The following is a 27,279-nucleotide window of genomic DNA, read 5'->3' as shown; positions in this document are numbered from 1 at the left end:
TGTTACTTACAGCACTTCCAGTAAAAGGACACAAGGCCTCATTCACAAACCGGCCATCGACAGTAAAATGAAAAGAAAGTGCAGAACGCATCAACAGAGGAATGAAAGAGCTGTAAGAGAAGAAAAAATAAAGGAAAAACCCCGCTTTGTCCACTCAGCAGCAAGGCCAACTTAAACAGCCACACTGGGGAGGTTCTCTTCCCTTGCCATCGCTGGGTTCTCGAAACCAACCTCCGGCGAGATGGCAAACAAACCGACAGAGGATCTGTGGCCTGACTGCTCCCATCCGAGACCGGTTGGTCCACGGTGACATGCTAACATGCTTTCCTGCTAACCACCACAGACCAGTACCTGATCAGGAATGAGCTTGTCCTTAACCTCCATCTGTGCCCCATCACCATGCAAAGCTGAACCCGGTGCCCCACCCCCAAAACCTCTTCATCCCCTCTCTATATATACACATGCAACTGTGAAACTGTAGCTGTGAAAACACACAATGACACACACCCGCGCAAAGCCACACACACAGCCAGGCATACGCATACACAGAGGCAATTAAAGGGTTCAAAAGATAAATTCGGTCCCAGAAATATGATAGTGTGCAGATTAACAAGATATACATGAACACAAACTCTGGACTGCCAGGCCTTTCATGACAGATGACAGACCTAACAATGATCTTCCCAAGATCACAACAAAAAAGCCGCAAAGGACCTCCCAGAATGCACTGCAGGGGGCCTAAGTCTTCTGTTGTCTTCCGTGATTAGTTCTGGGTACTAAACCCAGCAGAATGAGTTTGTGTGTGTGTGTGTGTGTGTGTGTGTGTGTGTGTGTGTGTGTGTGTGTGTGTGTGTGTGTGTGTACACAATCGTGTATTTGTGAGAGAAAAATCTTGACATCCTGTTACTCTCAATCCCAAATGACCATGTTAGACAAATGATTAAATTTTGTAACCCAGAGTTCTCAACAAATGCAGATTCAGAGCCTCTGAACTGCCCAAAATTAAATGTTAAACTCAGGTCAAGGCACTATTCTGATTCAGTCCTTACACACAGTACGCAGTTATTGACCAAAGATGGCTACTAAAATCCAAATCAATTAACAAGGGAAACTATTAAATGAAATCAACAATCATCAGCATCAATCTATACTACAATGATGCATGAGAGACTCTGCAAACAGGGTAAATTCAAAATTGTGAATGGAAACTTGTCAGCTGCTAGAAGGGCCGTCATACACAGGAAGCAAGATGAAGAATCAGGCTGGAGGCCACAGAGTGAAGTTGAAAGCATAATGCTGCACGTTCTCCATTTCTATGTCCACTAGCGAAACAGTGAAGACATAAAATGAACTCCAGATGAATCACTGACAAACATGGCATTTTCAGAAAGGAATGAAGAACTTCTGGGTAATTACATAATACAATCTACAATAACCTTTCATAAGCATTACTAAATTTACATTTACATTTGCGGTATTTAGCAGACACCCTTATCTAGAGTAGCATATAATCAGTAGTTGCAGGGACAGTCCCCTGGAGACACGTGTCTTGCTCAGAGACACAACGGTATGAAGTGGGGTCGACAGTATCTAACAAAAGTGAGTACACCACTCACATGTCTGTAAATATTTAATTACATCTTTCCTTGGAATAACACTGATGATATGACACAAATTGAATGTAAAGTATTCAGTCAGTATACAGCTTGTATATAACTGTAAATATGCTGTCCCCGCACAATTAAACAGCCATAAAAACTCGAACAAAAATGAGTAAAACCCTAAGTGTAAATGTTTAAATTGTTATTTGCAAGCCTTTCTATAATATTAATAAATGCTCACTTCACACGACAAAAAACCTTTGAATGCATAAGACTAATTCTTCAAGTTTAATATCTTGGATCGAGGTACAATGGGCTAAAACAGGTTGTTGTTCTGTTTTTCCCCAGAAAGAAGAGTCTTCATTTCCGTTGATGGTTGACTGATATTGTATATCTGTATATCTCTCCCGTGGTGCCACTGCACTGAAACTCATGAAACTGCTGGGTTTGCCTATTTGGGGGAAAAAAAAAAAGTGGTAAAATCCCAAAGGGCCTTTTTAAGAGGAGGAAATAAATAAGCAAATGGGGGCAGAATGTGGCTGGCTGGGGACCGAGCACTTCCAGCAAATCTGGGGTCACAGACTCCAGAGGGAACATGGCCAGACAGTTATACCTACTGGTGTACATGCACGCTACGTACACCCCACACACTTCAATTAATGAGTTACACCCCAGCGCGCGCGCGCACACACACACACACACACACACACACAGCCACGAGTGGTTGCAAAAACACAAAGCACGACTCAGAACTGTAACTATTGCATCTCTTTATTGACTAAAGTGGAGCTCTGCCAACAGCATTATGGTAACGACACGGAGCGCGGGGGGAAAAAACCCTCATTAGTCAATATCAGCCAATCAACATCAATCAAAGAAAAAACAGCCACAACCAATCACCTTCAGTCTCCCTGAATGGGGGCAGGCCATGCAAAGAGAAGTTACAGTTCCTAGCACAGTCGTGGCTGGACAATCTCAGTGACGATAATTTTGTAACTTTTCCCCAGTCCTCAGCAGTCCAGTCCCTGTACTTTATGCAGGATATTAGTCTGTCCTTGATGTTTTTCTTGGTGAGAAGCGGCTTATTTGCTTCCCTTCTTGACACCACTTGTTCCATCCTCCAAAAGTCTTTGAGCAAGCTCTGCACTGGTGGAACCCCAATCCCGCAGTGGAATCATCTTTAGGAGACGGTCCTGGCGCTTGCTGGACTTTCTTGGCCACCCTGAAGCCTTCTTGACAACACTTGAACTTCTCTTCTAGACATTTTTAATGATCTGATAAATGGTTGATTAAGGTTAACTTGTTAACTTCATTGAAATGATCTCGCAGGTCCTTTTGAGGCAGGGCTGAAATGCAGTGGAAAGGTTTTTTGTGATTAAGTTCATTTTCATGGCAAAGAGGGACTTTGCAGTTCATCTGATCACTTTTCATAATGCTCTGTAGTATATGCAAATTGCCATAATAAAAACAGAAGCAGCAGACTGTGATACTGAAAACCAGTTTTTGTGTCATTTTGGCCACAACTGTAGGCTATGGGTGTGTGTGTGTGTGTGTGTGTGTGTGTGTGTGCATGCGTGCGCACACACTGCAGACATACACATGAAAGAGTGAGTGTTCATTTACTTTCTGTGATCTTTTGATACTGTTCTCTTTAATTAAAACCAGATCTCTATCTTAATGTAGCAAATGTGAATATCCTCTCACTTTATGAAATCTTCTTTATTTCTCTCAGTCTCACACACACACACACACACACACACACTACTACCTGGTATTAAAACCAGACTTTCAGTCAGACATACTCTCATTCACACTCTGCTGGGGTGCACCAGACGTTTAAAATACAACCCCCTCCTCATCTTCTCTCCTCTCTCCTCCCACCCCAACAAAATCTCTCCATCATCACACCCCATTTTTCACACATACAACATAAAAATGATATCTTAACCACAAACAGATAAAACAGATGTGTGGATGAATACAAAGTGAGTCACTTTCAGGATAAGTGCCATTTGATGTTTTTGATATGATCTTCAGCCACCTGATCTAACCACCTTCACTAGCTAAGGTAGCTTGTGGTGCCCGACACCTTACTGAGAAACTTCATGAGTTTTCCTTTAGTCAACCACTTATCTGCGTGTGTGTGCTCAGTAATACGCACTCTTTGCCCGTAGGTAAAGTAGGTTTACAGGAAGAACACATTCCTCAGTGTTTGTGGTGTTGAGTCAGTGGTTCTGTCCAGAGATGCTCTGTAATTCACCTCCCTCAAGGAAATTATTAACAGTGTGTGTGTGTGTGTAACAATTTTTAGATGAGTGTTTGGGGCTCAGTTTGTGTGTTTGTCAAAGCCTCAGATATCTCCTCCGTTCCCAGTGTTTGTTCTGGTTCCTCTGGGTTTGTGTGTCTATCCTGTTATTCAATCCTTGTGTATGTGTGTGTGTGTATATGTGTGTGTGTGTGACTGAGTTCACCAGGCCCCACACTCTCCCTGCTGTCGAGGGGAACAGAAAAGGGGGTATTAGTAAAAACATCGTTCTCATGGCGACCAGGTCCCTCTGCGCGTCTGGTTTCTATTTGACTGCTTTAATTGGACTGAATGTCACAATCCATGTATTTTACCAGAGTGAACCGACTGCATCATGTTACTCTCCATCTCTCTCTCTCTCCGTCCCGCTCAGACACACCTGGTGCACATTGATGGGGTAATTTCTAGTGAAGTGTTTATAACACAGAGTCAAGTTTTGAACATGAGCCCGGTCTCTGAGCCAGAGAGTTCCATTCGCCAAGTAGAGCAGGAAGTCCAAGACACATTCCTCATCACTAAAAAAAGTAGGAAAGAAAGAAAGAAGAAAAGTGTTTTCTATAAGACAAAACCTTCTCAAATGAAATGTACAGAAATATACCTTGATGTTCTTTTAAAAGTTTAATCAGTTCAGAGTAAAAATCATACTTAGCATAAAACCAAGACCAGTAAATGACAGTGTGCATTACATATGTTACCGTAGAGACCCATTTTCAAAGGGTGGGTCCTGCAGTCTAATGGCTGTGTTGGCCACGACACTAGCCAGCACAGACACACACACATAGAGGGAGAGAGGGAGAAAGACCGACCTCGGGTCAGCGGTGAGGTGGAGCAGTTTTGTGGGAGGGGCCGGGCAGCAAGACTCAAGGTCTCCCACCCTGCGACTCGGGGAGGTAAAGAGCCCATCCATCATCCGCAGCACTGGAGCCGGGCCATGCGGGCCTGGCCCGCAGCCACACTGCCGCCATGAAGAGAGACGCTCGGGCTAACAGCCCCAGCACCTCCACAGGGGAGGCGAGGAAATCAAGGGCAGTCCTTCGGAGCACACCGCTCCCCTCCAGCAGGAGATCTGAGATGAGCCTGTGCGGCGGAGCCGTTGTAAAAATAGCCCGGAGGCAAGCGAGCGCGTCACAAAACAACACATCTGGGGCTAGACCCGACGCAGCGACATGAGCTACGCTTCAAACGACATTAGTGCCATTAAAAAACAGCTTCACCAGAGCGTTTCTGCTAGAAAATGTCCAGGCAGGAGCACTCGGACTCGACAGGATAATGTAGAACCAGACTACATGGATAACAGACTGCAGACTAGCACCACATCAGCCATTTATCAATCTTTGGGAAAAGGGGACATGAATAATTAAAAAAAAAAAAAAAGTCATGATAGTCAGACACGAAATCACCAAAACCTCCAGCCAATCAGCTCGCCAAAGACAACAGCTCTGCAGAGGGGGGGTTTTAAGAAGAGATTTGGCCATTAGTAGGAGTCAGATGGCTTTTGTCAACCCCCCCTCCACGAGACAGAGGAAAAGATGAGAGAGGGGGAGAGAAGAGTGGTCTGAAAGCCAAAAGAACGAGTGAATCATGGTCGGATCCTCCACTCCTACTCGGCGATCATTCCCACCAGCGTTTGTCAGAATAGTCACAGTGCGATCTCTCACTCGCTGTGTGTCTGTGTGCTGCTGACACACAAGGTGCAAAGGTGCTGAATTCGCACCAGTGTCATAAAATGCTGCCGATGATGGAAGACAGTGATATAACCTAATATCCCCCCTCTTCCCTTTCTCTCCTCTTATCACTTACTTTAATTGTCCAACCTCCTCACTCCCTCCAGCTCTGTCCACAGTCAAAATCGACCAAGAGGTTACATCGTGTACTGTCGACATCATGTTGTGATATTTGGCTGTGGGGACTTTACCGTACAGTGCCTGTTCTCTGGGATGAGCTGGCATGGCTGTGATATAGTTTGTAATTGCACAGTTAAGGTGCACATTCAAAACCAAGAGAAATGAAGAGTTTATTTCGAGCTTATAACAGTGCAATGGTTGCATGCACCGAGAGGGCATCAGCAGGAAGTATGATGCCGGCGTTGAGAATACAAAGGCGGGGATACATGTCTAATCAAAATATTGTTTCTGAAGTCCATAAGATGTACAAGAACTTGTTCTTCTTTATCCTCTTGCTTGGAATGAAAGTTAGAGTGACACATATGCCAGAGACCCCTACATGGGACAAGGTAACTTTGAGATCCCAGGATTATTTTGATTTCCCAAAATTGACTAAATGAAGAGCTTGACCTACAACATGCCATTTGAAAAAATATGACTGCTGTGAAATGGTTGCATTACAGATGTTGTGTTGTGGTTGAGAATATACCATATCATATTTATTTATAAAGCACTTTAACACAACAAAGGAGCTGACCAGAGTGCTGTACATTAAAATAAAAAATAAGTTAAATTACGACAAAACGTTCATTAAAAATTAAGAACAAAAGACAAACTGAATAAAATAAAACATGCAGCAATTTGAATTAAACAAGGGGTTGAATAAAACAGATATATATTAAAAAAGGACTGCATAAGAAGCCACATAAAACACTGCATAAGAACACTGTACGAGAACAGCGTCACACTGGGCTAAAAGCCAGGGTGTAAAAGTGAGTTTTTAAACGAGATTTAAACGCAGTGAATGACAGAGCCTGTCTGACACTGATGGGTAGGTCATTCCATAGACGTGGGGCGGCCACTGCAAAGGCCCTGTCGCATTTGTGCTTGTAATGTGACCGAGGAACAGACAATAGTCTCTGGTCTGGAGACCTGAGAGAATGGGATGGAGTGTAAGAATGGAGTAGGTATGACAAATAGGCTGGAGCCGAGCAATTCAGGGATTTAAAAACAAATGGAAGAATTTGACATGGAGCCAGTGTAGCGAGGCTAAGACCGGGCCTGTTTGTACCAGTGAGATATGGTGGTCACTGGCATTGCTCTGCACCACTGAGGTGGTTGTATTAAAAAAAAAGAAGAACATCACACGGTGACAACAAAATGTGTCCTCTGTTTTTAACCATCACCCTTGGTGAGCAGTGGGCAGCTGCTCAGTGGCACCTTGGTGGATCGGGATTCAAACCGGCAACCTTCTGATGCAGATTTCATAGTTATTTCATTATTGTTATGCCAGACCTGTTCCGCAGCTGTGTACCGTACTCACCGGTGATGCTTTGCAGGAGGGGGCTGAGGTTTGTCTGTTGCGTGAGCAGCAAGGTGAGCGCCCCAATCAGCTCCCTCTCCACGCGCTCCTCCTGATCCCCATCACCAGGCAGCGCCTCCCCGGAGAGAGAGTACAGGAACACCAGCATGGCCAGCAACTCGTCCACCTGCAGGCCAGCCTCCCCAGAACCCGCAGAACCCTCAGAGCTGGAGGCTGACTTTATGAGTGGAAGAACCTGCCTCAGAACAGCTGCAAGGTCCGAGTCTCCCACAGCCTGGAAAAAACACGGAACAATCACCCACCAGAGCAATACACAGAAAGATGGATTTCAGCAAACACGTCAAACACATACATACAGTAAAAGCAACATAAACCAAGAGTTTTACACAACAGTGACACAACAGTGTGTGTGTGTGTGTGTGTGTGTGTGTATCTGTATCTGTATCAGTGAGCGGATGCTCCACATGGATTACATTTTAATGAGAAAGTTGCCTGTTAGAAAGCCCAGTGTTAGTCAGCCCAACACAAACACACATTATCTTCCTCCTGAGGGAGCACCGGCCACTCCAGGAAGCGGACAGAATATTCGAATGTGTAGTGTGTGTGTGTGTGTGTGTGTGTGTGTGTGTGCGCAAGGAACAGAGACTCTCTGCAGGGACTTATGATGTGGAACTGGAACATGAACACTGAATGTTCTTGTTCTAGACCAGCAGGTCTGTCCATTTATGATTATACATTCCATGTTATGATATAATTTTTAAAATAAAGTCATTATAACGGACATCTGTGTTGGAGTTGACAGAATTGCTGGTTTGATGTCTTAACGGCAGAGCGCACGTGTCAAAAGCAGCAGCCCTTTTATGACTTCTTATTAATTTAACACCTGAATCAAGTTTAGTTGGTTGATTTGTATTTTTATTGAGCAAAACATAGCAGAAAAGCTTTGACCGCATTATGGCTGTGATTATGGTGAGCTTGTGCTATGCTATGGTTTTAAAGTGAAGTGATAGTCATGTAAAACACAGTGATGTGAAACACAGCAGCACAGCACACGGTGCACACAGTGAAATTTGTCCTCTGCATTTAACCCATCACCCTGAGTGAGCAGTGGGCAGCCATGATAGGCGCCCGGGTTGCCTATAAACATGTGCAGTAATGGTATTTGTTGCATTATGCTAATGCTTACTTACTATTCACATAATTTTTTTAATTTTTTTTTACATTTGGTCATACTGTACTTCACACCCTGAAGTCCATAGATGGCTGCCTGGCTGGTGAAGAAATAAAGCCAGTGACTGAACACTATACAGCTGGTTCTAACAGAATGCCTGCTAAATTCGGCGCAAAAAAAAAAAAAAAAAAAAAAAAAAAAAAGAAAGTTAAGCTATTTGGCTATAGCACAACAATTATTGCGTGAGTATTACTGACTCATAATTAATGCACACTTTTAATTAATCTACATGCAACAGGGACCTGCCCTGACCCAGACCTTCATTTTTGCGAATGTATGACTGTGCAGTCGATCAAACTGTGGCCCCACATTCCCCAAGCGACTCGTTCCACCAGCCGTCTCTCCCGGGGCAGTGACTCACACACACCCAATCAAAGCGCACATTTTTCTTCTTAGTCGTAGTGAAGTCAAACACTCCACGTTTGGTGCTCCAAATATTTGAACCCACTCGCTCTTTTCTTTTTTTTGCGAGGAAAGAGAAACATGGATGAGGAAAACACAGAATAAGAGGTGGTTTCATGGCAGAAAGGGAGTAGTAAACATTTCATCGAGATGTTGCAGTCATTACAGGATGATGAAGCATCTATTTCAGATGAAAACTGATTGATCTGTGAGCTTAGAGGAAATTTAGCAACCCCCAGCATCTGACAGACCTTGGTCTTACAGTTTTTACACAATATTCACAGAGGGCATCAATAGTAAATATGATTAATAGGCCAATATCTGAAAATATTGGTCTACTGGTCGATAAACCAATCAAACCTACATCAGTAAAAAGTCATAAATGAGAATTTGACAAATTAAATTCTACTACCGTTGTTTTCCTATCCATTACATCCATTACAAATCAAAAGAGAGAACTGCTGGAATCCATATTTATAACCTCATTACACTGAAGAACTTTTAATTCTGAAGTCAAATTAAGAAGATTTAAAACCCTTCTACAATGGATGGTCAAGTGGCATTAACATGTACCTTTTAAATTAATTTTGATAAATACCAGTCATGACAGCCAAGCCTCACCACTCATTCCACTCCAGCTAGCTTCACCATTAACAACATTGGATAGAACAGAAAGGTGTGGGTGTCAGTCACAAGTCTGACTGGTCTGATTTGGGTGTGTAGTAAGCACCTGCAGCAGCCATCTGAACACATTTGTTGGCTGCATTAAGTGGTCTGTAAATACTGTGGCTTTAAGAAAAGCACAAGATTTAATCTGGAGAGATATGATGGGGTTGGAGATGAAAGCCACACTTGCGATCTCATAACCAGCACTTAATCCCCTTTCAAAAAAGCTGTTTTTCTTTTTCTTTATCGGGTCCAGTTCATTTCCTCCCTGTCAATATTTTCCAATGCCTGTCACGTTGTCACTTTGCGCCACGCTTGCTAACTTTCCCCAAATCATTCCCTTTTCACCCATGATCTTTACATGTATTTATGATTGTAATTGTGGGGTTTCAATGATTGTAAAACATACATCTTAAATAATTTAATGCAGCAAATTAAAACATTTTAATGTATAAAGTAATTCTAAGACTGAATCAGAGCTGGTCATAAGTCAGGTATCTTCTCTCTCTCTCCGTTTCTCCAATGGGTGGCTCATGCACTACTATTAGCAACACTATCTAGACTCATTAAAGCTATAATAACAGGAATTGTAGCAATTTAGCCTCACTGTCAACAACCCCCCCACTCAGCTGTTACTAACAATTACCGGCTCGGTGGGCCATTACATTATCAGTATAGATAATTACAAACAACTAAATACACAAATTATAAATATTACTGTGTAACATTGCCGTATGCTTCAATGTAAAAGTGAAATATGCTATTGTAATACCCTACATTGAATACTTCACATCCTTATGTTCACGTTCAGGTCATACAAACAAAAATTAACTAGTTCATGTATACAGTTCATAGTTTTTCCAAATTCCAAAGTTAAAAAAAAGATTTAATTAAAAGTCCATAAATCAACTGAAACATTGGTTCCAGCATTTCAGGGGGTCTGTGCACGATCTGCCCCCAATGGCTGACGTGTTCCATATATTTTTCAAGTATACAAGTGCAGATCGGAGCAGTCATGTGAGTTAATGCCACTCTTGTTCAAGTTCATCATTTGCTCATTGTTCACAAAAATTAATTTGTTCATTGAACGCATTCATGCACAACACTACTTATGGGTTGAAGGTTAATTTACCATGAAGGTTTTATACCTATACCTGAAGGTTTTATTAAAAATGCAGAAGATATTCTGCATTCTCAGGCCAATCAAATAACTTATAGTCTTAACACAGGCATCATCCACTGGGAGTCCCTCCAGCTGGCGTCTGATAAACTGTGACGACTGCACCTAGTGTGGAGTTCAAAAAGTCTCCTGGCCAATCATAGGGCTCTGCCAAAGCCCACCTCTGCGCTTATTCGGACAGGAAATGAGATCCAGATGGACTCTCAAGAGGAAGGTGAACTTCGCCAGAGGGGGAAAGAGGCCTAACCAAAAGCAGGACCTTTTCCATACAAAGAAAGCCTTTCTGGGACTGAGGGCACTGGGGAGCCTGGGGCTAAAGGAGGGAGGCTGAAAACAAACCTTGGACTGACTTGGCCTGAGACACAAGCAAAGACTGATGACTGACCGGCTAGATGATGTCTAGGTTTCAAAGTGCACAGGTGATTGGCCTTAATATGTCTACATGTTACACACAAACACGAAACCCCCATAAGAGAGGCAGCTGAATGCAGTCGGGTGAAGACAGGCAGATGACAGCCTCATAAGGCTTCCTGGCTGCAGATTGACCTGAGCTCCGAACACTCGGCTGTAGATAGGCTCTAGTGGAGATCTGAAAACATAACTAACTATAGACATGAATAAAAGAGAAAGAAAGTTGGAGAAAAAACGGCACACGGTTAACATAAACACACACACAGACACAGTGTGTTGCCAATAAACAGAGTCTGTTGCAGAGTCCGGAACTGAACTGTTTATAAAGGACGAATTCATGAAAGGGCTGTTGGAATTGGAGAAAAAATAAAATAAAATTCTACTCTTTCCTTACTGTGTTCTTTACTGTTTTTTTTTACCATGAATAAGTCTTCTGTTTGGGGCGAACTACTGGTGAACTGGTGGCAATTCCATTCCCCAGTGTCATGAGACTTGTTAGTGTCACAAGGTCATAGGTGTGTCAAACCCGTTCTCACATACTGGTCACTGCATTTCAACATGGCACTTCATGCCAAAAGAGCTCTCTGAGGATCTAAAAAAAAATAATTGTTGCTCTACATAAAGATGGCCTAGGCTATAAGAAGATGGCCAACACCCTGTAACTGAGCTGGAGTGTGATGGCCAAGACATACAGAGGTTCAACAGGACAGGTTCCACTCAGAACAGGTCTCACCATGGTCAACCAAAGAAGTTGAGAGCACGTCCTCAGTGTCATATCCAGAGGTCGACTTTTGAAAATAGATGTATGAGCGTTGCCAGAGCTGCTGCAGAGGTTGAAGGGGTGGGGGGGCGGGGGTCTTGTCACTGCTCAGACCACACACTGCACACCGCATCAATCTGCAACCTTAAGGTATGATATGATATGACCTCAACTGCACTTTAGAGCTGCGTCATGACAACACCTAAATCTTCTGAAAGAGCAGAGGCCGTACATCAGATGACAATGGATCAGAAGGTGATCCGTTTGATTAGGATGGCCAACCTCAGCAGTCAAACTGTACAAAGAGAACAAGGCCCCTCACAGAATGTTCTGGTTATCAAAATAATCCCTGTGATCACAAACACACAATGCTGTAGAGAAAGCCACGCCTTAAAGTTTTTCCCTTAGACACAATGCAACTGCATGACCCAGGGTATGCTCAAGTTGAAAGGACATTCAAATATTTGTGTGCTCCAGGTATTATATGCTATGCTCTACCTAGGAACCAATTTGCATTCATGTGGTAACTTCAAATACTATGAAGGAAATAACAACATTTACACTTAATTAAGTCTATGACATACTGGTTTGTGTGTAGCCCCGCCACATTGCTTGTTGCCGGTACTCAAGCCAGGGTAGATGGAGAGGGTAGCATGAGGAAGGGTATCTGGCCAAATCAATTATGAGGACAAGCAGGTTGCTTGACCCACTCATAAACAGTCCAAGCATATTCAGTAGATGTTGAACTGGGATGACCTGTGATGGACTACAATATTGACAGGTTGTTTTTGGCTAGGACCCACAACTTTGAGGTGGATTAGGTCGGTTGGGAAATGAACAGGTGAATGGTACATCATTGAGTATTCAGTGTGCTGTGTGTGTGAGCTCACTGCTCTCAGGCTTGTCCTACACACCCTGCTGTGATCTACAGTCCAAGCCGAATCAGCACGAGAGCTGAGAGTAACGCCACCATCTGTGACGCCACGCCCCGGTTCACTCAGTTTACCTCACTCAGTATGACTTATCACCGCCTCTTTGTCTACGTCAGTGTGTTTGTACACCTGCCCAAGTGATAATACATTTCTCTTTTCTTATCCATATCCATGCCTCCCATAACGGCAATTTAGTGTGAGCACTATGTCTGTTTCTGTGGGTGTGAGAGATGATGTGTGTGTCAGCTTTCCTCATTTGCATTAGGGTGACCTGCTTCCAAAACAATACAAGGGCAAAGCATACTAAATATTTCCATAATTTCCATAACAAATACCGAAGTCATTGTCATTCTGAACACGAGAAGTGAACCAGAAAAAAGACGGTAGACATTTCATTTAAATGTTTCCTCCTGACTGAGTTTATCCCACGGAACATGGCTGAAACGGTCATGCAAACTGTAATACATTCTACACTTATCCCTATGGTAGAAGAACATGTGATAAGGAGATCTGACTGACATTTTAAACATGAGCACTATGTATACTCTTTAAACATGTAAAATCTGTTGACTGGTCTAGACGTTTTATAGGTAGTTACTGCATTGATGATAGATAGATGGTGAATAATAAAACAGGAGCTGTCTGCGGTGCTGATTCCTGATTCCACACCTCTGTCCACTTAAAAAAAACAAAACAATAACCTCACTGAACTGAGTCACAGAGGCAACCCCTACAATATCACTTCCAGAAGAGGTGTGGAGCAGTGATGGGCTCAGCTGCTGCAGTCGGTCAGTTGTGGACCAGACTCTGTGTCGATAATTAGTAGTTGTGCAAGGGTAACTAAAAGGGGGGGGCCACATACATGCCAATTACCAGACAGAGCAGTGTTGTGGGGGTGGGGGGGGTTCCAGACTGTGCATGTTGACACATCAGACTCTCACATTGCTTTTATTCTGAAATGGTCTGGTTCAAAGAGCTGTTTAGCAGAGACTGCAATTGTAGTGTGTATACATAAACAAGTGTGCACGTTTCACAGTGGTCACAGTCACTACTGAACAGAAGCTTCGCAATGAAGTGCGTTTTTAAAACCACTCACTCACACACACCACTGCATTGCAATCCGGCACACACTCTTCACCTATGGACAATTCAGCTAATGTGCAAGTGGAGGAAACGTGCACCAACATGGGGGGAGGATGCAAACTTAAGACATTTCAGCAAAAATGATCTAGGACGCCAGTGGGCAAAATGTTGTACAAAAATTAATCTAAAACATAACTCTTAAATAGAAATGTGTGCTGAAATGAACTTTGCATGTAGAATCTTTTGTTGCTTCTCTAAAGTAATCATAACTACATGGATTTATGTCCGTTTCATCTCAAGAGCACATCCACATGTCATGTTTCCTAAATATTTCCAAACGGTTTCATTTGTTCAGCTCATTTCCTTGTTGCTGAACACTGCATTCCTTGTGTGTGTGTGTGTGTGTGTGTGTGTGTGTGTGTGTGTGTGTGTGTGTGTGATTCTGTGATTCAGCAATCCAGCTCCACATGTTTAAAAAGACGCAGTTAATGTGTTGTTTTGGGGGTTTGTGATAGATTATAACTCACCAGATGAGAGCAACCAAGATCCCACAAAGCCTCTCTCTCTCGTAACACGCAAATCATCATGAGCATGCACAACACACACAACCAAACGTCACTGCTTTCACAGTTAAAAACAACAGCTTAGCACACACAAGTAAAGAGTGTGGAGTCCTGCAACAGCACACCTATCAAAACAAAACACACACACACACACACACACACGGTGTATGATGTGACAGCTGCAGTTCTAAGGGTTAAAATTCACCATCTGATTTTAGTTTCTGCGTTGAACACATGGAGAGGGTGGTGAGTAAGAATGAGTGTGTGTGTGTGTGTGTGTGTGTGTGTGTGTGTGTGTGGTGTGTGCGTGTGTGCGTGTGTGCGTGTGTGCGTGTGCACAGAATGAAACGTGTCAGAATAAGAGTTCTGTCACAGTTCTGGGGGGGAGGGTTCTATTAAAGAGGGGGGGGGGGTGTTCTATTAAAAGAACATGGTGTGTGTATGTGTGTGTGGGGGGGTGCACACTGCAAATAGAGATCAGTGAGGAATTGATTTTAAAAAGCATGTGCTTTTTGTGTGAATGTGACTATGGCTGTGTAATATGGTTTGCCTATAGATGGCAGTGCTGAACCATAATACAAAAGAGAAGCAGCTAAGCCCACTTGTGTGTGTGGGTAGTGAGGGTTTGTGTGTGAGAGAGAGCGCAACTCTTGTATAGTGATCAGTATTTTTAGATACATACCTTTAATTCATTAGAGTACCAGAAGTGGACACACATACACACACACCACAAAGAAGCTTCATAGATCAAGGAAAATAATGTTAGAAAAGTACTAGGTTTTAATTTAATGCATGTCTGCAGTAAACACTAATAATCACACACTGCCTCGCTCTCTCTCTCTCTCACACACACACACACACAAACAATTACTGTCATCATGACATATGTAGAGGAAGCACAGCACAAACACATATACTGACACACACGCAGGTGCTCTGCAATGACACAACAGATCGGGGATGGTCGTAAAGACCCATCAAGTGTCTCCAAGATTCCAATCAAACTTCCAGCTGAACTGGAGCATAGGGGGGTTGAGAGCAAAGTTACAGCAGCCAGAAGTGAGTCACACATGATGGGAAGTGATGAGTAAGCAGGAGGGAAGACAGGCTCGGGGTAGAATGGAGGATTAAAAGATGAATATAAAGATGTATGTCATTAGCCAGGTAAAGGGTTCACAGGATTTTAAACTATTAAATCCACCCCCCCAGACTGAGAAAAAGAGAGATCATGGATTTTTTAATTTTTTTACTTAGTAATGAAAATTGTACAGTACTATTGTACCACTAAAGTTATTGTTTAAAGTGCATATATTTGAGTGCTGCTCTAGCATGTGATGCAGTCATGTTAGTAAAGCATATTGAACCACACACACACACACACACACACATACTACCAGTTTGGACACTTTGTGGCGGTTTTGGAGAATAATCCAAGTAAACATATTAAATATTTGTTGTATGAGGAGAAAGTGAAGTATGTTTGATGAATCTGTTTTTTCAGTCGCCTATTTTTACCTTCATCGTTGCTTTCTTCACTATTTTCATCAACAAAAGCTGTTTCATGAGTGAATGATAAGAAAGTGTTCAAAAACCATCCCTGTTGGTGAAGCATTTCAGGGTGTCTGTTAGTCAAGAGAAGCACTGATAATGCTGCCATCACAGTACGAGTAAAACCTTTTGTTGTCATGGAGATAGACAGAAAAGGTAGCATGTTGAGAATAGCATGCCGGGACGAAAAAGAAAAAAAACATTCAATGTGTATCTGCTGAAAAAACTTTCCCATGGACACGAAAGTGGCCGTTCAGTGAAAAACAGCACCGTGAAACGATGAGAGCAGAGGAGATGGACAGGCGACCTCCACTGACACCGAATGTTTTCTCAGTTGAGTCACTTTTCCATCGCTCTGCTCACTTTGCTTCAGGTTTTCAGGGCCCTGTCTTCTCCTAAGCACAGTGTCCCCTCTCTTTTCCTCCTCCCTGGTTTTCTTTGTAGTAATAAAACTTGCCCAGTCTGAAAGTAGACGCAACATGGAACACCATTGCTTTCAGTGACATTTCATCAGTTTGGGTTTTTATGAGGACATTTGGTTCTCACTAGGACACAACACGTACGAACCTCTGAACTTCAGACGGATAAGCAACAATAACTCAAAAGCATTTGACTATTATAACTATCATAACTCTATCCTCCAATAACACACCGATTATTCAGAGATTTATAGTGGAGAGTCCGGTCTGTGTCCTCAGTGGGTTGAAACGATTTTGTGCCGCCAGGGAAAACATCCTCCCACAGGCTTTAATATACATTATGGCTTCCTCAATAACCCAGAAACCTTCTGACTAATGAGAGTGAAGCTGACCCCCATCAGCAAACTGCAGATCTGCACAGTAAATCCAGAGTATGCGCTCCACCTCGACAGCATCCGCGGGCTCCCAAACGCACACATTTACACAAGAACAGTCGACCTTACAGCACACCTCACTTGTTTCATTCGTGAACAGCCCTGGCTATCAAATGACTCAAGGCTTCAAGTGCCGGGATGCTTAGGATGCCTGTCCAAGACGTAAGAGAAATTCCAGCAACACCCCGGCGCCCCCCGCCCTGATGGGCAGATTAGGGCCAAACTGAGGAACAGACACACCAGCACTGATAAGGAGCTCATTGAAGCTGAGGAGCCTCCTCTCCCTCTCTTCTCTATCTGGATATCTGCACATCCTGCACTGCTCCAATCAGTCCAATCAGGGTTTTATTCCACCCCCGCTGCAGGGCTTCTGACTTTCCACTGCTGCCTCCTCCTTAAACCCTCTACCTCTTCAGCATGCCAATACGCAAAATGTGATCATATGTTCAGACAAAAAGGAAGAAATGATCAAGTCCCCAATAAAACAAGAAAGCAGCCGAAAAATATATAATTAGGTATTAGATATTATAAACATGGTATTATAAATGGTAATAGTTACCAATTATCAGTACAAATGAACTAAAAGTGTGTTTGGGTTAACTGTGTGTAAGGTTTCTGTGACCATTAGGGGTGTTAGAAAACATCGATACAGCAATATATTGTGATATTTTATGTGGTGATATTGTATCGATAACGAGACTTCAAATATTGATATTTTTGTATTCCAATTCAGAATTCCAAAATTCAGATCTGAGTTATGTTGACTGACTCTGGCGGCCTGATCTGAGTAGCGCGGCAATCCGGGTAGGGATTTCACACTGCACGGCACACGGCAGCCTTGTTCTCCCACAGAGGTCATTTGTTAAACTTTGACCGCTGTGCCCGTGACGACCAATAGAATCCAAGCGGGCGAATGTTCTTTCTGCCACTTCGAAAAACAAACACTAAGCGGGAACAGAGGAAAAAAGTGTCCAGAGATCTACAACACAACATTATCGTATTACCGGGAGTTTAGAAAAACATGCATATTCTCTGCCCTGAGCATCGCGGTGAGCGTGGTGCGTGCCATGCTTGGTCTGAAAGCAACTTTAGATTTTCTCAAATGAGCAGATAGACAACTGAACCAGCCGTTTGTGGAGTCAGGGGACACAATTCTGCTCATTGTAGCAAATCAAAGCATCCACACAGGTGTACGAGGCCTTAGCTCTTGTACTTGAAAACATCATGTGACCATCTAGAAAATTTATGCCATGCATCGTGATGCATCGATATCGAAGCACTGATGATCAAAATCGGTGCCAATACATAGTTACCATGGAGGACTGTTAAGGGTTGTGTGTGTCAAAAATAATATCCTCCTGGGCCAAATACAGAGCATACAGAACAGGGATCATATTCATATTTCCATACACCCTCAGTGGGGATACCATTTCAGGTACAATGTTAGATAGACTATCTGTGTCTATCTGTGTAAATATGCTAATCGCAAACATTAAAGTGTAGGTAAACAATCTGGAGTGGTAGGGGAGGTGGTGGAGGTAGTGCATCTTCTTCAGTCATCATAGAAAGTGCTACCGGAGCCAAGGAGATAGTCCAGATGAGGTCCTCTGTAATGTGAAAACCAAGGAACTTCACTCTACCCTCCCTTGATGCTGTACAGCGCACGCGGCCATAACTGGAACTTCTGAAGTGGGCCGCTGCATGTCCTCGCTGTATGCCCTGTCATCATTGTCACTGTGGTGTTATCAACAAACTTTCAAAATGGAGCTAGAGGTGGAGTTGTGGCCAGCGGACTTTTTCATGTACAAAGCCACCCTCAGTTGTTTCTGCTTGTACAAATCATAGTGGCATCTTCCTCAAGACTCACCACAGATCTATCAGTTTATATTATAGTGTCTGTGGGTTCCTGAGTGTAAAAAAAAATACTGTGACCACAGTAGACCGTGAAGGGCATGTGTGTCCTAAGTGACCTGCTCTTTTTGCACTACAACTAAAAGAGCCACTTCCAAGAAGTGGGGCAGTGGTCAGATGACAGGCAGTGGGGACCGTGGCTGCAGAACCCATGAGAAGAACCAAGGTTAAACGTTCACCCTGCACTCCATGTCTTGCTCTGTCTCTCTGTGTCTCAGAGTGCATGTTTGAGAACTTATCAAAATCTGTACTGGACTAGCTTTCCTGTGGCTTCAGGAAATACACACACACACACACACATACACAAACAAAACAAAAACCAGATGGACACAGAATGTAGCAATTACTCTGATTCCCATAATTGCCAGCAGGGAATAAAAAATAAATTATAGTGTGACATGAACAAACAGAGATTACTGGTGTTGCGTTAGAGAACATGAATGACTGGCTGTCTCTCTCTCTCACACATACACACACACAAACACCAACACAAATTAGTGTTGAAAGGAGTGACTGAGGGGAAGGAAAGAGTGAAGGCACATAACGGTGCAGAAAGGACAAAAGGAAGGAAAGATGCAGAACAGAATAACAAAAGCAGGAGTGCGGGGCGGGGAGCATGAACAAGGGGATTCATATGGCAGGCGTATGAGAGAACCCAGTCCTACCCCACAACAAACCCCCACCCCAGGGCAATTAGTGGTTCGGAGTCAGCTCTCGTTTTTGGGTTTCTTTAGTTTCCCCATTTTTCCCTCATTTCAAAAAGGGGAAAAAAACTAGGCAGAAACACATGGGTGTACTCAACTGTTCTGGTATGAGAGAAACAATAGAGAGAGAAAGAGAGAGAGAGAGCAAGGGGAGGGGGGTGTCAGGGGGGAGGGTACATCAGTCCCCATCAGTAGGGGGCTGTAAAAGTCTTCATGTGGGGAGAATGAGGTTTTCCTTAAAGTCTCAGAATTTGTTTTTTTCCACTCGTTTGAGGTTCGGGCCTGTAAGTGTCATTTGCTTTGACGCTGAAAAACTCTCAACAAACGACACAACAGTGCTGCCATGTTTCAGGGTGAGACCTTTGATCTGGCTCCTCGTTTTCCAATACATGTCTGTTCTCCAGTTTAAATGTGGGCAGCCATCTTGGACGAATCAAGTGATCGATCATGAGCTCCCCCATGAAACTTAATGCATTTTTATAGTCCCTCACCACGCAACACAGGCAACATATTAAAGAGGACTAACCTGACAATTAGCAAGATAAAGTTTCTTTATATACTCACAACCCCCCAAAACAAATGAAATATTGGGACAACTGATACAGATTATGAAAATTACACACATATTAAAAGTAGTAAAAAGTACTTTTAATAGTGCTACGAACCGACTTTACAGCATGTGATTTATTATAATAAACTGTAGCATGTGTTAACTCCACCATGGACATCCAAAAATATAAACATGTTTATATGTATTTTTACAAATTAAGTAGAAAAAAGCAATGCGCACACCAAATTCAGTAATATATAACAGCGGCAACAGGGAAAGGGTGAATTTAGAGAATGATTATTATTATTAAAACCTGTGAATCACTGTTTGGAGTGTTGGTATTATTGTCTTGTTAGGCCAAATTTTATTCAAATTATGAACAAGTTTAAAAAGAAACACAAAGGAAAAAGGACGAAGTAAAGTGGGGGTAAATGGAGATTGAGGGAACATTCGGGTAGGAATAAACGCTTCCAGATTTCAGAACATGGCCAGGGGGCTCGGCTGTCAATCACAAACTCGGCGTGTGTGTCTATGAGTCAAATGGGCAGGGGGCTTCTGCCCAACCCCCAACCCCCCAAAAAGCCATTTAACAGATGAGATAAATTTTTTGACATCAATATGAGTCAATTCCAAAGCCAAACAAGTGCTAACCAGACATGATATGATTAGAGGGTGAAAGGCACCCTCAAACCGCCCTCTCTGCATCATACTAAAGGGGTTAAGGTTCGATCTCCTGTTACCCCAGGCCTAAAACAACTAAACATTTGCATTCTGAATAGTTTGTTTCAAGCAGACTGTAAATTAAGATGAGATTATTTGGTGAAGAGGAACCAATGTAATGATCTGGCCAGCCAACCACAAGCTAAAGACCAACACCAATCCACAATCGCTTTTATAGGGTTACAGAGAAACATTCTGGTATCCTAATTCTCAGTGATCACTGTGTGCCAACTGAATAGTATTCAAGTGGACCGTGTGCACCTACAGTGGCTAACAACAGCACAGCCAGATTTTTTTGGTCTATTTTTTGTCATTGTGACACACAGCATAGCACACTGTGCATCCAACCAAAATATGTCCTCTGCATTTAACCAAATCACCCTTTTGTGTGCAGTAGGCAGCCATGAAATGGTACCTCAGTGGCACTTTGGTGGTTTGGGGTTTGAAGCTTCTTCCTTACCTGCTAGGCAACCACTTCATCTCAACAGTACAAGATCTCACCCAGAACATTCCAGAAGAACCCAGATTCAACTTCATTCTTCTCAAGGCCCATGGGAAGGCGATGAAGCAGAGCACAGCACCTTAACCTGTCCCTTATTAACCTACACTGACCCCTGGCAACCTAGGTGTCACGGAAGCTCACAAGAACCCCAGTTCCTCTGTATGGACAGATGCACAAGGGACAGAGCAAATTCATTCTTGGGGTGTGAAGGAGAAAAGAGGCATTGTGGGACTGGGAAGTAGGATCAGGATGCCACCTGTTGATAATCATAGGGAATCAACCCTCCCTTAAAGAGCAGATGGAAACCTACCTCACTTAACATTAGAGCCACTATAATGTTTCGCTATTTACTGTGCATGAACTAGTGGCTCCAATTACGCCTTATAGCACACTGTCTATACAGGAGAAGGGGGGTGGGGGTGCTAAAACATATTCATACTGAACTCAACTGAAGGCTTGACGATTGAGGGTTTAGTGTCCAATGTTGTCACTTGTATGCAGAATATTTATATTCTCACATATTTATATATCCTTTAAAGATTAACCTCTTTTTACACATTCCTTCTTGTGTTTATAACGGTGAACAAAATATTTTACTTTACAGTCCTAAACCAATAAGCAGTTGATGTAAGATGCAAGATGCAAGCAATTTTGACAAAGTAGCGAAAAACCCTTTGTCTGATGTAAATGCCCGGTGAATTCGGTTAACAGAGCAAATACACATGCAGACAGGAGTTTCACATTATATGTCATTCAAATTTGATCAAATTCCTTCTCACACAAACACACTCAACACACACCCTCTGGCTCCTGACCTCTTTAGCTTTTCTCAGCAGGTAGTGACAAATGACCTGACACCTAATCTCTGTTTAGAGGCCAAGCAGAACAGAGAGGCTGTGTGTAATTGAACGCGTGGAAGGCCTTTATCTACACAAGTACATGTGAAAACACACACACACACAGACACACACACAGACACACATAAATTCAAACACACAAAACACATTCTTTTATAGCTTTTATGAGCAGGGAAGGAAAGTAAGAAAATAATGGACACCAGCAATATTCTCTATAGATGAACTGATGATTCCTTCAGGGATTCACACAATCCATTATTAATAAGGAGAGGGTAAAAATTTTCTTTCTGAGCCCCACTGGTCTATACCTACTGCAGTCACATCTGAAGTATACTCTCACTTACCGCGTTATCTTTAAAATATGGTGCCCTTTGCCTCAAAATTAGGGCGCTTAGTGAATGTTGTTGTGAGCCAAACACTCCGAGGACAAGTGTTCCTGATGAACTGGTATTGTGAAATGTCTGTGTGAGAACAGAATAGACCCCAAAACCGCACAGCTCTGTCCAACGTCTGGGAAAGGAATTACTGCTTGGTTAAAACTCTTCAACAAACACACACATCACACCTAATTCCGGCCTCATGACATCTTGAAACATGCATTCCTCACACTAACATCCAGAACATGCACCGAGGAACCCACCGAGGAACACAAGAGGGGATTCTAGACCACCTCTCCATTTTGTTAACCTCTTTATTCTTTGCCTTTACCGTTCACTCTTAAAGAAATGAACACTTTTCTGAGAAATAAAAAGACAAAAAGAGAATTTTCTCTACAATCCATTTCCATCCAGCTGCAAGTCAACGATCTGTGACCCGGCCTTCATGTAAAAATCGATGGGCGCTCTGCTAAAAAGAGCTGCCTAATGCTCAGATCTAAATGGAGCGAAACAGCCAAGCTTCACCTGGGTGGGGAAAAGGAATGCAGACAAGAAAATAAGATATTTATACCCAAGTGTTTTCTTTAATGGGTTTGTACAGACACAGATTGCTGCTACTTGGCTAATGCAAAGCACAGACTTGGGTGAAACATAGGCTGCAGCGATTGAAATATGCTTAGAATATTAATAAACATTCTATTACAGACCTGTGTTAAATTTAATACCACAGCTTGGGCTGTGAGATTCTTGATATGGAAATTGCTTGGAAACACATGTGCATGGACAGCAATAAGAAAAATGTTCAAAATAAAACACTATGATGTAAAGAGCAGTATTTTTGGAATAATTTTGGAAGAACCAGAATTAGACATGTGAACTTGTCAATGTCATTTACATTGTGCTTCATTGTTTTACTGGCAGAAATAATCCTCATATTGATTCTGGAGTATTTCAGTCGCCAGCTGCTTCAAGATACAAGTGTGTGCAACTTCCACCTACATGGCCAGCGGTACAAGAGTGCCCATGGTGACTTTGGAAGTAGGACATGTAGAAATTTGGCAGTGAATTAATTTTAAATGAGTCTCCCTATTGGTATGTACAGAAAACAACAAACTGGAACGCAAAATAGAACTGGAGTAAAAAGAAAATACTCAATACTGGTTTGAAATATCATTATGTTTCTAGAGCTGCATGGTCAAATTCTTGAGGGGAAATTGGATATAGGCGTGCAGCAAATGTATATTGTGGGCATGCCATAAGGCAATAAGACAACTATGCTCTTACAACTCATGTAAACACAATAATCTAATAATTTTTCTAAATATCTAAACATATTCAGAATATTGCGGTCCATATATACAGATGCCTATTCTCATCTTTCTGATTTCATAAAATGAATGACCGGTTATTGGTGTGTGTGTTTGTAGAATGTGTGTGTGAGTGTGTGTATATATATATATATGGCCAAACTGCTTGAACGGGGAATGATGCTTTAAACTCAGAGATGACATCAAGACAACCACTTTTAATAGAATGATTGTGCAGTCTTCCCCAAGGTGTTTCCTTCCGAATTGTGAATACAGGTGTGGGATGTCCACGAGTACAGCGCCTGAAGATTCCAGACACGAGGGGCCCGACATTCACATAAACCAGCTGCGTTTAAAATGGTTCAAACAGCCGCCCCTCTATAAACACCCGCTTCTTCGCTGCCATTACAAACCCTGCATATTACGGCGCCGTCTCATAACACAGTCACAGTGTATTTCTATGTATATGTGTGTGAATGTATGCCTCTGGGTAATACACAATGAGCAATGGAATAAGTGTGTGCGTGTTAGACAGTAAAAAAAAAAAAAGGTCCAGAGTGGAGTAAATGTGTTTGCTCTCTCACGCTTCCGATCATAATCCACTTGGACTAAACACAGGAAGGAAGCCATGGACAAATAAGTCACGTCGGCGATAAACGTAACGTCTGTCCTTCTCCCCCCCCAAACACTCTGGACCGTGGCCAAATCCATCTGCTGTTGGGTGACCTGTCACCACTTGGGGGGTGGGGGCCGGAGTAGACAGGACTCTCTCTATATGTCAAGCAGTTTCAGAGAAGGGGGATACTGAAGGACAGGCGAATCGGTGACGTGAAAAAGAGCAAGGGGGATACAGCAGGGGGTGTAAAACGGCTCCCGTTTACGGCGGCTTGGAGGGGGAAGCCAGCGGGGGGCCGTTCCTGTCCCCGACTGGTTGCCTCCTGCGGATCGCAGCCTGCAGCTCGCCACTGTGTCCCCACTAAGATGAGCTCTCTCTGGGGGAGCTCCGGTCTGATAGCCCTCAGGGATCCTGGGGCCGGGGGAACAGATTCTGAAGAGGGGACGGTCAGACTGGGGTCAAAGGATGATAAAGTAGAGTGGGAGGTCAGCAATGCTGCCACACTCCCTTTTGTTGAGTGTGTGTATGTTTTTAGGAGGATTATTGACAGCAAGACTAGGTTTCTAGTAGCTAAGCTACTAACAAGAGTTGAAACATTTTAAGGTGATATGTAGCACATTTTCCAATGCAGACAGAATCATTATTAAACTATTTTTTTAAATAAAATTTTATTGTAAATGAATAAAAATCCTGCTCATGTTTTACATTGATTTGTTACACTGCGATCACCATGTTACACATTTTGTCTTTGCGTGTGAGTGTGTCATTTGGGCACAGTGGGTTCTACTTCTGAGCAGAACTCAAGTCGTGATCTCACGAAACAGAAAGACATATTAACAGCAGAAGGGCAATAGAAACCGATTGGACTGGTTGGCCAGTTCTCCACCCACAGATTTGGTATGATGCTGTCTGACCCAAGGCCATCTAGAAGCGGATAAAAAAATGTACAATGCCAAATTAACAGAAACCAAAGTTTTTAGAACAATGACTGAGCTACAGACCAGCAGACAAAAGGCAATCGTTCTCATACCATTCTGATAAAGGTAATCCTGCTAAAGTCACTCTGAAGCTCGACAACAGTGCTAAATCCACAAGTCAATAATCCCTGAAGAATTCTGAAGAGCTAGGATTAAAGAAACAGTGAATTGAAAATTCCATTCAGATTTCAATTCACCCCAAAATACAAGCATTTGTGCAAATTGGTCAAATTATTTGATTAACTCAAGGAGCTGTGATGAAGTTCCTGAACAGTATGTAATGTGAAACATCTCTGAACCAGCCCTAGCACCAGACTAGTCGAAGCATCTAGTCTGCATTGATGGAAAGGCCTTCATTAGACTCGACATGCCCTACTATGCCCCACAGTCAAGCTCTTTTATTGTTAGCCAATAATTATACAATAACCATCAGGCTGATGTGTACAAAAACATAGGCACAGAGGAACACACACACACACACACACACACACTTGCCAGCCTGAGCCGTACACAGTCTGGTTACTGGAAAAGGTGAAAGTGTGTACTTGTTGACAGTTTCTCTTGTCCGTCCATCCACACACACACACACACACACACACACACACTCCTCCACACTGTTCCAGCCCAACCTTGGGCCATTAAATTCGACACTCTAGCATGTCCTTGAGAATGATGGCCTTGTTACTGAGGCTGTGCTCCTTAGCAGGGGGGTTCAGTGCTGGGGAAAGTTCCAGAGTTCCAGAGACTAGGCGGTAGTGAGCTGCGTAAAACACTCACCTACGAACCAGAAGACCCAGGTTCAAATTTCACTTACTACAATTGTGTCCCTACACATTGCTCCAGGGGGACTTGTCTCCGTAACTACTGATTGTAAGTCGCTCTGGATAAGGGCGTCTGATAAATGCTGTAAATGTAAGAGACTAATTTTACAGAGGCGAGCTTAAGCCCCAGAACAATCTGCACCCACAACACAACAGCTAGATTAGATGTCCATGCATATAACCTAGAAACACTGAATTAACACTGAACAACATCACAAACAAGCAACAAGTATTACCAGGGCAAAACCTAATTGCTGCTAAATCAAAGGAAAACTCTTATATTTACACATATCAAAATGTATACTTATAGAACCACAGTGCACTATAGCACTTTCATTGCAGTCATATAAGGGGTTTATGATGCAGGAATGTTGTTTGGTATTTTTTATTTGTCTAAACAGTGCAAGTGGGTGTAGAAACAGTGCATCATAGAAAACTTGCCCGTGTGCGTGTGTTTAAAGTTGACTTTAGAGTGGTGAGACCACTGCGGTAAAACTAAAGCACTGGTCAGTGCTGGCTCAGGTCACTTCATTAACATGCTTCCTGAGCAGCCTTTACCTACCATTCCCAGAACACACTCAGCGGGGGTGAAGTGAGGGGCTAACCGCAGAAATGTACCAGAAACGTACAATCCAGCCATTTAATATCCCTCCTGTCTGAAAGAAAAACTGAAAAAAATTATATTTAAACACAAAGATAAAGAAATACAACTGAAACTAGTAAATACAAGGCTCATATTAGAGTGCTGTTAAGAGAGCATACACCAGCATGTCTCTTCTTCAATATAATTCATCCACTTCAGTCACATTTTCAACTGCACACATAAATATACTGTACGTATTTGCTAATTTCACATAAAAGTTTGTTGTATACACAATCTAATTCGCTCAATGGTGATAATACATTTCTAAGTCTCTCAATACAATTAGAGGATTTAGGTTCAGCTAACAACTAGGCTTAAAGTCTATCAGCATGGCTGGAGGGCATCCCTGATATCAGGTTTTCAAGCCAGTTTCTACTGATACTTTTCTGTTTTACCTGAGTAAACAGAAAAATATTTATCTTAAAAAAAACTTTCCACAAGCTAGTTCGCAAATGAGTTTCTGGCATGAGCTGAGTGTGTTTTTCTTCTGTGATTGACTTTAATAAGTTCCTTAACGCCAGGCTGTCCTGCTGATAACTTTACAGCTCTGGG

At 42.7% G+C, this 27,279-nt stretch overlaps 1 protein-coding gene across 1 annotated transcript in view; it reads right to left on the bottom strand.

Moving 5' to 3' along the window:
• The window catches only part of scfd2 (sec1 family domain containing 2), a 90,135-nt gene that overhangs the window by 41,235 nt on the left and 21,621 nt on the right, over positions 1-27,279 (bottom strand). The window contains exon 5 of the mRNA XM_029001569.1: positions 7,114-7,387. Within this exon, the coding sequence (XP_028857402.1) occupies positions 7,114-7,387 (274 nt within the window). The remainder of the gene's footprint in view (positions 1-7,113; positions 7,388-27,279) is intronic.

Source organism: Denticeps clupeoides, chromosome 13, assembly GCF_900700375.1.
Source record: "Denticeps clupeoides chromosome 13, fDenClu1.1, whole genome shotgun sequence".
NCBI lineage: Eukaryota > Metazoa > Chordata > Actinopteri > Clupeiformes > Denticipitidae > Denticeps > Denticeps clupeoides.
Note: the sequence above shows the minus strand (reverse complement) of the source record. Positions and strands in the feature narration are given on the sequence as shown.